The sequence below is a fragment of the Rhagoletis zephyria genome, unplaced genomic scaffold (genome assembly GCF_001687245.7).
Source record: "Rhagoletis zephyria isolate East Lansing unplaced genomic scaffold, Rhagoletis_zephyria_1.1 Rzeph_scaffold_00050, whole genome shotgun sequence".
Classification (NCBI taxonomy): Eukaryota; Metazoa; Arthropoda; class Insecta; order Diptera; family Tephritidae; genus Rhagoletis; species Rhagoletis zephyria.
The window spans coordinates 83,832-96,047 of NW_016157134.1; the positions used below are offsets into that span (position 1 = coordinate 83,832).

The 12,216-nt window shown below is 42.4% G+C and overlaps 1 protein-coding gene across 11 annotated transcripts in view; it reads left to right on the forward strand.

Moving 5' to 3' along the window:
- Positions 1-8,768, forward strand: part of LOC108368216 (UV excision repair protein Rad23) — a 54,093-nt gene extending 45,325 nt beyond the window's left edge. For all 11 annotated transcript variants that reach the window (XM_017623076.1, XM_017623054.1, XM_017623013.1 and 8 more), the window contains exons 3-7: positions 6,257-6,335; positions 6,411-7,304; positions 7,364-7,458; positions 7,619-8,260; positions 8,321-8,768. In XM_017623076.1, the coding sequence (XP_017478565.1) occupies positions 6,257-6,335; positions 6,411-7,304; positions 7,364-7,458; positions 7,619-8,260; positions 8,321-8,431 (1,821 nt within the window). In that variant the 3' untranslated portion in view covers positions 8,432-8,768. The remainder of the gene's footprint in view (positions 1-6,256; positions 6,336-6,410; positions 7,305-7,363; positions 7,459-7,618; positions 8,261-8,320) is intronic.
- Positions 8,769-12,216: the final 3,448 nt, after the last annotated feature.

The window sequence follows — 12,216 nt, forward strand, 5'->3', positions numbered from 1 at the left end:
GATAATCCTCCTTTCCCCGGTAGCGAAGACACTGGAGGCCCTGCTACTCTCGTATTTTACGAACCACCTGACCCCCCAGCGAAGCATCAACATGAATTCCGTAAAGTGAACAGCACCATTAAGAAAACCTTACTTGAGATTTTGAATAAATAACATGTAAACCCGTACATTGCACCTTATCGTTCAGCTGGTGAACTGTATTTCTTATTTTTATGAGGTAAACGTGGTCGACTCGCATACTTTCCCGATTGCGCCGCGGTTGTGTTGAGCATTTGTAAATCAATATTTTAAATGCATGATGAGCTTTACGATGGTTATGCCAAGATTGTAACAAACATTATGATTGCTTCGACATATCTGAATCGCTTTTTTGTAACTAAATAAATTAATATCTTTAACCGGGAACGATAAATTACACAATATCTATGACTGCTTAGTACAATTGTAATCGGCTTCGTATATTTTCGCGATCGCGTAAGACAATACGAGCATGGATCGGAAACCCGGCCTTTCCGACCATGATCAACAGCTTGTCTACAGCGCGGAGCGGAAACTAGAGCTTTCCGCCTGCCACACACTCAAAGTAATGACTTCGAGAACATGGATCGGAAACTCGTTCTTTCCGATCATGTTGAACAGTTTGTCCACAGCGCGGAGCGGAAACTAGAGCTTTCCGCCTGCGCACATTCAAAGTAATGACTTGGGGAACATGGATCGGAAACTCGTTCTTTCCGACCATGATCAACAGCACAGCGCGGAGCGGAAACTAGAGCTTTCCGCCTGCCACACATACAAAGTAATGTGATTAACAGCCTGTCCGCAGCACGGAGCGGAAACTAGGTCTTTCCGCCCGCCGCACACAAAAGTAGACTGAAGACTAGGCCTCGCCAGCTACCAAACCTGCTATTTTATATTATTATTGCTATTACAAATTAATATGTATAATTAGTTTACTCTGTAATATATCACACATACTTACAATATCTAAATGTTCTATTCTCATTTGTCTGTAAGAAAACATTTTTCTGTAGACCAAATAAATAAATAAATAAATACAAAAACAGCACTTAACGCCATAAACACCCAGATAACTCGTGGCCTTAACCGAAACCGCCCCTGTGAGAGGACTACTGTAGTAGGGTTGGACCTGTTCAAGGCCTTCGACACTGTCGGTTATTCAACGCTGCTAGAAGAGATAGAGGCCTTCTCACTCCCACAGGGACTCAAACGGTGGTCGGCGAATTATCTGAGGGGTCGACACTCGTCAGTAACTTTTAGGGACAAAACCATTAAACTAAGAAAAATTAAACAGGGGGTACCACAGGGTGGTGTCTTATCCCCACTATTGTTTAATTATTACATTTCCAGGCTCCCTCAACCACCAACGGTTATCTCGCCGAGCTTTCTCGCTTCTTCACTGCAAGGAGCCTTGCCCTATGTCCTGCGAAATCCTCGGCAACCCCTACCTAACACCTGGACGACGGAGGTCTGACTACAACTAGGTATTCACGTCGGTGGGGTAACAATACCTACGGTGAATAACCTCGAAATTCTTGGAGTCACCTTCGACAGTCTGCTCTCCTTCTCGCCGCATACAACCGCAATTGTGGACAAAGTACCGAGCCGCAACAATGTCCTCAAGTCGCTGGCCGGCAGTACTTGGGGCAAAGACAAAGAAACGTTGTTGGCAACATACAAGGCGATTGGCCGGCCGGTTCTAAACTATGCAGCGCCCGTGTTGTCGGCTGGGATTAGCAGGACGCTGTGGATGAAGCTAGAGACCTGCCAGAATACGTCACTTCGGATAGAGAAAGGATGCTTCTTGATGTCGCCACAACACCACCTGCACGAGGAGGCCCACATGCTCCCAGTCAAGGAGCATGGTTTTATTTTTTTGAGAAAGAGATGTTGCGAAAAAAGTATTTTATTGGTAATTTTTCACAGATTTTACTTTAGTTGTATTAATAAGTTTTTAAATTGGAACCCTCATTACATTTGCCAGCAGTGTAAACCTTGAGAAAAAAGGTTCATTTGGCACGCAGGTCTTCGTCAGTTAATTTGTTCCATATCTTCTGTAACCATAGGCTAATTTTCTCCATTTTGAGTCTCAAAGCTTACACTGCTGACAAATGTAAATAAGGATTAAAATTTAAAAATTAATTAATACAGCTAAAGCAAAATCTGTGGAAAATTAACAATAAAATACTTTTTCGCAAAATCTATAAAGGACCCTTTTATTTCTCAAAAAAACCTGGGTAACAGATATTCGTCGCCACGCTGTAAACGGGTATCTACGAGCTTTCTCGCTTCTTAGCTGCTAGGAGCCTTACCCTCTACCCTACAAAATCCTCCGCGACCTTACTTACCACCTGGACGAAGGAGGTCAGACTACCGCTGGGTATTCACGTTGATGACACACCAATTCCGACGGTGAATAACCCAAAAATACTTGGAGTAACTTTTAACAGTCTGCTCTCCTTCTGTGCGCACACAACCGCAATTGTCAACAAAGTACAAAGACGCAACAAGATCTTCAAGTCGCTAGGCTGCAGTACCTGGGGCAAGGACAAAGAAACGTTGCTGGAAACATGCAAGGCAATTGGCCGGCTGGTTCTATATTACGTAACACCTGTGTGGTCGCTGGGACCAGTAGGACGCAGAGGATGTAGCTGCGGAAAGCACAAAATACAGCAGTTCGGACAGCGACCGGATGTCTTCTGATATCGCCAGAACCTCACCTACGCAAATGCTCCCCATAAGGGTGCACAAAACAATGCTCTGCAAGCAATCCTTAGAAGGGAGCCACAGACATACCCATGACAGCCAGTTCTCGTACCGGAATGACTCGTTTTACCCGACCAAGGGCTGTTGTTTCGGCGATCTAACCCCGTTTAGGTCGGCGAAATCCCTCAAAAGTTGTACGTCTATAGGGCTACTTCTTCTTCGCATACTTCTGCTCAGGGCTGGCAATGAGTCAAACCCTGGACCAGAAACATATACCTGCTGCGTGTGTCACAGACGATTACAACACAACTCCACCTCCGTCAGATGCAATACATGCAATGGGTGGAGCCATTTCCGAGTTTGCTCAGCCCTCACGACTCACAGGAAATGCACCACTGCGTACGTGGCCCCTTGCCGCGCCAATCGAGCTGCCTCCACGGCTCAACAGAGTCCGCCTGAGCCACTCAACACAAACACAACCGCACCACAACACAATACAATAGACAATACCACAGACACAACAGACCACACCACAGATACAACTGCACCACCACCCACACGCCACCGCCAACAACTCCTAGTTCCTCCGACAATCTGCAAGGTATGCCAGTCCAGGATATTCCGTAATGGGACATCAGTCAAATGCAACACCTGCCTTCAATACTGTTGAATTGCGCCGGATACAACAATAGTCAGCGCTGGTCTGATAAACAGCGTATCATGGCGACCTATTCTGACTTTAGCATCAGACCATCTGCCCATAATCATCTCGATTGATAAACCAGCCGACTTTGTCAACTTTTCTAAAGCTGATTGGAAAGGCTTCGCGGATGTTACTGAAGCGCCTTCGCTGCACTACCCATACCAACCGACGTTCACGTAAGTTCCCTCTTCATCCCAGCGGGATGCATCTCGGACCCTCGTCCGAATCTTCCTGCAGAAGCGGCTGTCCTAGCCGATGAGCCCTACAACCTTCGTCAGGCCGATCCCGGAAATCCCCGCATTAGGGATCTTAACTCGGAGATTCAGCAACTTAAGAACGTACATAAGCGGAAGAAGTGGGAAGAGCATCTGAAGACCTGCAACTTCGCCTGAGGTGTGAGTAAGCTTTGGTCAACCGTGAGGTTATTGTCCAACCCGACGAAGTGTGACGACAGAGTTGAAATAGACTTTGGTGNCAGACTCCAACTGGGAATTCACGTCGATGATACACCAATTACGACCGTGAACCACCCGAAGATACTCGAAGTAACGTTCGATAGTCTGCTCTCCTACTAGGACTAGCAGGGCGCAGTGGATGAAGCTACAGACCTGCCAGAATACGGCACTTCGGACAGCGACAGGATGGTNCTGCAACTTCGCCTGAGGTGTGAGTAAGCTTTGGTCAACCGTGAGGTTATTGTCCAACCCGACGAAGTGTGACGACAGAGTTGAAATAGACTTTGGTGAACACGCTTCGACGGACCCGGAGCGATGCGCGAGCTATTTTAGCTGGCAGTTCATCCTGCATCCTCCGGTGGATAAAGCCAAACGTCGAGTGACCAGAAGGCTGCACAAACTGCCAAAACAAGGTGCGTCTCTTGTTTTCACCAGCGGTGAGGTAAGGGTAGCCATCGGGAAGGCGAAGAAAGCCTCCAAAGCCATTGGACCCGACGGAATATGCATGCTGATGCTGAAAAATTTTGGCCCTACTGGAGTAGCGTACCTAACGGAGGTCCTCAGCTTGTCAATGGCCACTCTCGACATTCCAGACATCTGGAAGATGGGGAGAGTGGTCCAACAAAGGAGAGCCTTATCGTCCGAAAACCCTCTCCACAGTAGCGAAGACGCTAGAGGCCATGCTACTATTGTACTTTACAAACCACCTGTCCCCAGCAAAGCATCAGCATGGGTTCCGTAAAGTACACAGCACAACAACAGCACTTAACGCCATAAATACCCAGATAACTCGTGGCCTAAACCGAAAGCGCCCCTGTGAGAGAACCATTCTAATAGCGCTGGACCTGTCTAAGGTGTTCGACACTGTCAGCTATTCAACGCTACTAGAAGACATAGAGGCCTCCTCTCTCCCGCAGGGATTCAAACGGTGGTCGGCGAATTATCTGAGTGGTCGTCACTAGTCAGTAACTTTTAGAGACAAATCGAGCAAATCGAGGACACTAAAACAGGGGGTTCCACAGGGTGGTGTCCTTTCCCCATTACTGTTTAACTTTTACAATTCAAAGTTCCCTCAACCACCAGAGGGAGTCTCGATTGTCTCTTATGCTGACGATTGCTCGATCATGGCGTCCTGGAATGGAATTGATTACTTGTGCTCGAAAGTAAACTGTTATCTCGCCGAACTTTCTCGCTTCTTCACTGCACGGAGCCTAAACCTCTCCCCTACAAAATCCTCAGCCACACTTTTCACCACCTGGACCAGACTCCAACTGGGAATTCACGTCGATGATACACCAATTACGACCGTGAACCACCCGAAGATACTCGAAGTAACGTTCGATAGTCTGCTCTCCTACTAGGACTAGCAGGGCGCAGTGGATGAAGCTACAGACCTGCCAGAATACGGCACTTCGGACAGCGACAGGATGGTTCTTGATGTCGCCGCAACACCACCTGCACGAGGAGGCCCACATGCTCCCATTTAAGGAGCATAACATAATGCTCTGCTGGCAGTTCCTGGTTGAGAGCCACAGATGTGGCCGTCCAAACAGGCAACTCCTTGCAGAAGGGCCTTCGCCCAGGCACGTCAGGAGGCATCTCTACGAACTGACGGACGAAGTCCAGAGGTTCAGCAAACAAGACAGGCCCTGAGCGGCATTCATAGGGAGTCAGTCTCAAGTTACATAGCCTCCAGACCTGTGAATGCCATTATGGGCACACAACCACCTGACAGACGTAGCTTCGTCTGCCTCGGGAAACTCGGACCAACTTCGCTCTAGCTACTGCAGCAGATTGAACTCATAACTGAGCAGATTAGATGCACATGTGCCAAATGAGTGTCCGGCATGCGGAGAGGCACCTCACGACTCGAAACATCTTTTCGCATGCCCGGAAAACCCCACACAACTAACGCCTTTGTCTCTGTGAACAGACCCTGTATAGGCTGCACGCTTCTTGGGTCTTCCGTTAGTTGAGCTTGACAACAACGACTAAGATACTAACCGATACGGGCGGGGTTGTTGTAGCCGCTACAACAACGACAGCAACGGTCACACGGTCTAACAAATGAAATGTGAGCAAAACTGTCGATTTTGATCGCCAATGTGTACCACACAATATGTCGGCTGACTTAACAGGCGACCACAAAAATTTTCGATTGTGTACATCAGAAACGAACGTCATCGTTTTAAAAAAATCACCCGCCTCTGATATATTTCAGTAGCCGATTCGGTGAGGGTCGCATGGCAAATCACAACTTCTAAATGCATTTAACAAATTTTAAAAATTATGTTGTTTTTAAACGGTTTGAGTTTTATATAATTCTCAAACTCTTGCTAATTACACATCAAATGTCTTATTTGTGTTTTCGTAGGTCCTCCAATTAAAGGAGAAAATATATGATGAACGCGGACCGGAATACGTTGTTGAAAAGCAAAAGCTTATATATGCAGGTGGGTTTAAATTAATCTGCACCTACATACATAAGTTCAGAAAAATATCAATGAAATTATTATATTTTTAAATAGGTGTTATACTAAAGGATGAACGGACCATAGCTTCATATAATGTAGAGGAAAAAAAATTTGTCGTGGTAATGCTCAAGCGAGATGTTGGTAATTACTCACAAAAGCCAGACGATGGCGCCTCATCCACATCTTCTGAAACTCCATCGACCCCTTATAGTGAAACTTTAAAAGATACTCCGAAGAATAAAGATGAAAAGAAGAAAGTATCCAAAGAAAAAAGTGGTGGAAATGGAAGCTGTCATGAAGAGACGAAGTCTGCAGGCAGTGGTGGTAGCGGCGGTAGTGATGACAGTGACGGCAGTGGTGAAGCTAGAGCTGTTTTAGAAGCTGTAGGCAGTAATACCAGCATCTTGTCTACTGGTTCGACTACTTCTCTTTTGTCGCGCAGCAGTGGTGGTTCCGATAGTTCTGAAACTAGCCATAGTACATACTCCAGTGGTGATCTTGCCGGCGTCTTCTCAAACACGTCTTTGCAATCACGTGCTGAATCTAATTTACTCATGGGTGAAGAGTTCAATCGTACAGTCGAATCCATGATAGAAATGGGTTATTGTCGTGAAATGGTTCTACGCGCTTTGGCAGCTAGTTTCAACAATCCAGAACGGGCAGTAGAGTACCTTATTAGTGGTATACCCGACGCACCAGAAGAATTTAATGCAGCCTCAGCAGCTGTCGCGGCTATTGGGGAAAGTGTTTCAATGCGTAGCATCGCCGCAAGCAATGAAGACAATAACACTTCTCAAGGAGAAGCAGCTTATCGACCAAGTGGCGGCGAGAGCGTCGGTCCCAATCCAGTGGCTAGTGGTGACAACTCAACTACTCACCAAGGCGAAGGTCGCTGTGCAGACCTAAGCCCTGCTGGAAGTCAACAAGGACCAGGTGCTACTGAAGAGGGTAATCTTGAGAGGCAAATAAAATTAATGATTTTTAATAGTTCCGTCTGCGTTTTTTAGATCCTTTTGATTTTTTGCGCAACCAACCGCAGTTTGTGCAGATGCGTTCCTTGGTGTGCGAAAATCCGGACTTATTGCATGCAGTTCTGCAACAGGTAAGTGTAAATGCTATTAAAGCAGTGTTTTTTTTATGCGTATACGTATCTACGCTTGAAATACTAAGCGTCAGCTTAAGCGTATATGTAAATACGCGCTAAAAGAAACGCGACTACTATTGTACCTACTGGTTTAATCTTAATGGCGTAATAAATTTAGATAGGACATACTAATCCTGCTCTACTACAACTAATATCGGAAAATCAAGATGCTTTCTTGAGCATGCTTAATCGGCCAATGGAACGACATTCTGATGACACTAGTCCTAGTCACCAATATCCACGTCGTATGACACCAGGGCGACGTGCACAACTAGCAGCTGCGGCGCGTGCTGCAGCCGGAGGGGATGGCTTTCATGTTCATGCGCTGGATACTGCCCCAGGTGCTGGTGGGGATGGCCCTACAACACGCGAACATCCTACAGATGGTGGCGATGCGGGAGCTGACAGCATTCTACGTGAGATTTTGCCACCTCGCACAGACAGAGCAGCAGAGCGGCGTCGTGCTATTGCCGAAGCCTTCATGCGGGAAAGAGCTGCTGCTGCTGCTGAAGTGGCTGCATTAATTGCTGCTCCTCCTGCTATTGCTTCTTCGAATTCTACTGCTGCTGCTCCTACCGATTCTGCTGGCACTTCTATCGCCGTTCCGCATGATACGGGCTCAAGCGTAGGTGGCAATACAAACATACCTGTAACAGAAACTGTGTCTGTTTCTGAACCACCTGTTTTGGAGAGAACCGCCGATGGCCAAAGTTCTTATGTTATTCGTCTAACTGCAGAAGATAAAGATGCTGTTGAACGCGTAGGTGTTAATACACTTTACTAATATTATTATTTTCTGTTGACCACCCTTTCTTTGCAGCTTAAAGCTCTCGGATTTGCAGAAGCACTAGTATTGCAAGCATATTTTGCTTGCGAAAAAGATGAGCAATTAGCTGCAAACTTCTTGATATCTACATCATTTGATGACTAGAAAGAGATACCAGAAATCTAAACAAAATCAACTAATTTTTAAGCAACACCTGCTATGTCATATGATTAACGACAGCACTGAATTCGTTTCTCATGATTTGTTTTTTTTTTTCTTGTATTTAAACTGATCCTCCGCTCTTTTGTAAATAAACGTGTTGAAATTTGAACTCTTTTCGGCTTCCTCTACTTATGTAATAGCGGAGCGCTATATGGAAGCAAATGCGACAAAAAATTCTAAAAAAACTTAAACTTGGGTTATTATGGGTTTTGTTACAGGATGAACTGTATTTTAATTGAAAATTCCTAAAAACAAATAAATAAACATGAGTGGGAAACAATATCACTTTGAAATGGGGGGGGTATTGTATTGAACCATACTGTATATACCGAATAAAAGTCAGTACTTGATGGCATCATATGTATCTCTTTAACATTTTCCTTAATTCCTTGTTTTTTTCAAAATATCGCTATATATCCTCTGATTTCATTTAGATTTTTTTCTTTATATTGGAGAGGAAAAAATGTGCTGATTTGTCAAATATTTCTTACACCATATTTGTCATACACCATGTAAACTGGAGAGATTGAAATACTTAATAAAACCGAGTTATTTCAGTATTTAATAGTAAATTTATCAAGTAGCACAGAACTTCAGCATTATTTTTTATTCCAACGGAATCAATTTCTAGTCGCTTTAATTAAACATACTCCTGAATTTTCAACACGCCTATTTTCTTCAGTTTGTATATGGGGCTTTAGTTGAATCCATAGTAGTCCAATTTTTTTCAAGTATACTATGTTCTCAGCTATTTGGATTCAGTGAATTTCACGAAAATCGTATCTGCAAGATTTCGATTAAAAGTCGAATATTGCCTCGTACTGCATTGCATGTAATGCTGTACAGTGAAAATTAATACGATGTACATATACATATTCCACTCGCTGTATATTTGATGGATTAAGTTATATATACTATAAACATATTTTAAACAAAAGGCATGCATTATTATACTCTTGAAAGCGAACCTTCCGATTTTTAATAGTAGTTGCTATCTTAAGCACCACCCCAACAACTAAATAAGCATTGATTTTTCGTTCAACCAGAAGCTATTATATTAAAAATGTTTTGATTTTACTTCAGCTAGCGGAGAAACTTAATGAAAGTTTTTCCTTGTGCCTGCAGATAACTTTTTTGTTATTGTTCAACTGCATGGACTAAAAATCTTTCAAAATATACTAAAGAGAACCATACACCACAAAAGCTAAACGAAGCGTATAAGTAACGAGTGAGTTGGATTTATTTATTTTACAATCAACTGCTCGGTGTATTGGATAACTTGCTTTATCCATAACTCATACATGGCGTAAGTTGTGTATACAGCGAGAACAAAAGTTGTTTTGAAACAAATAAAGCGATATATAAACTGATTAACTAGATAGAACGCAAATTAATATGTACGTATTGTAATTGCAATTAAATTGATTAAAATGCCGTAGAAACGGAAAATTTGTTTGTTTTTTCTTTATAATTAAGATAACGATATTTATATATGTATGGCCCTTATTATGAGTTGCATTCGATTTTCGATCTTCGCTGGTTATCGAAGATCGAAGATCGAATGTAAAATTGGTATTATGAGCTATGCAACCCTGTCGAAATTATCGTTGAGTATCGAATTTTCGGTCGAACAGAATTTTGCTTTCGATGCTGTAGCGTAGTGTGAGAAAATTGTTGAAAATGTAAGTATTTTGCGTTTGTTTTTTTATTTTTTAGCGTCTAAACGCTAATTTTAAACAATTTGTATTAACTTCATGCAGGTCTAAGGTCGTGAGTACTAAACAGCAACTCGAAAGGCTGGTTTCATTGNGAAGATCGAATGTAAAATTGGTATTATGAGCTATGCAACCCTGTCGAAATTTTCGTTGAGTATCGAATTTTCGGTCGAACAGAATTTTGCTTTCGATGCTGTAGCGTAGTGTGAGAAAATTGTTGAAAATGTAAGTATTTTGCGTTTGTTTTTTTATTTTTTAGCGTCTAAACGCTAATTTTAAACAATTTGTATTAACTTCATGCAGGTCTAAGGTCGTGAGTACTAAACAGCAACTCGAAAGGCTGGTTTCATTGATGGAAGAAAATCCTCAATTTGCGAAAGGGATTTGTACGAATGTAGTATTACAGCAAATACACCACTCTAATGCATTTACAAATATCGACCGCACACGATGTCAATGCCATCATGACCCACATAAGTCATAATGAACTCAGCGGGAATTCAACGCCATACGTTCAAAGGCACAGTTCAGTTTACACTTGCCAATTGCATTACTCAAGACAGGGCGACTGCCAAAATAACTATGACACATATGCTGAGTTAGCATAACATATGCACCTTTGTAGTTTGTAAGTATTAGTGTAAATTAGTGTAAGAAATCTTGTATAAAAGAAAGTAATTTCGAATAAAGAAATCAATTCTTGTTGCACGCTACATATAAGCGTTTCCTTCATTTACATGGCGATCCGGCCAGGCTTCGGTCGTTAGTCAGCGGAAAAACCGCTAAAAAGACCGCGCGCCACTGACTGTTATAACACCTTACAACGGCACTAAGTCTAATTTTTTGGTAACATACGGGCAAGATGATGAAGCTCCTGCTGTGATTCTATTCGCTCAAAACGTAGCTGCGAAATCTCCGGATGAACATCTTCTCATATATGGGCCCTTATTATGAGCTGCATTCGATTTTCGATCTTCGCTGGCTATCGAAGATCGAAAGTGAAATTCGTATTATGAGCTATGCAAGCGTGTCGAAATTTTCGTTGAGTATCGAATTTTCTGTGTTAGAAAATTGTGAAAAATGTATGATTTTGTATATGTTTTCTTACATTTTGGCGGCTAGACACTAATTTTAAACAATTTTTATTAATTTCATGCAGTTCTAACATCGTGAATACTAAACACAAGCTCGAAAAGCTGGTTTTACTTGTGAAAGAAAATCCCAATACTCTGAGAACAAAATCGTAGCGCTGTTGATAGTTTTAAAATATTTTAAATAGATTTGGCTCACAAACGCTTCTTTAGATGGCCGGAACTTTTTAATGAATCTGTAGACAAATTTCTTAAATATATTTTATATCAAAATATATTCGAAAGACTAATAAACTTAAACTCTCTTGAACATTTGCTACTCCTGGCCAGTTTACTAAGCTCTCATCCTCTGACGAATCGTTGAACCAGAACTCGTTGTACTCATTTTACCACGTTTTTATTAACTTGCTTTCTTTTTTACTTCATTTTAATTAGAACAAATTTACAATATGTATAAGCACACTATTTAGTTTGCTCGATTTGTAAACAAAGCTTCTCAGCGGTGAAAATATACTATTGTGAACAACCTAAACGGGCGAAATTCACAATAGCGCTATTCTTCATCGAATAAGCGCCATAATACCAAATGAAAATTCGTTCGCTCAGCACTTTCGACCACAGTCGAAAATCGAATGCAACTCATAATAGGGGCCATGATCTTGGGTTATCAAAGGATGATTCCAGAGCTTCGATAGCATAAAAGGGTGGAATATTTGAAGGAATCTGACTGGCAGCACAGCAACCAGACCCCTCCAAGGCAGCAAAGAAAAACAATTAAAATGGATAGTATAAATAAATTAATTTGTTTTTTGTTATTTTTTTGGCCTTTTTTAACAATTATATTCAACAATTTTATAATGAGCTCGAGGCCATTTTTTAAATGAAAATTTATTGTGGAAAAGCAACAATAATTTGAAAAAAT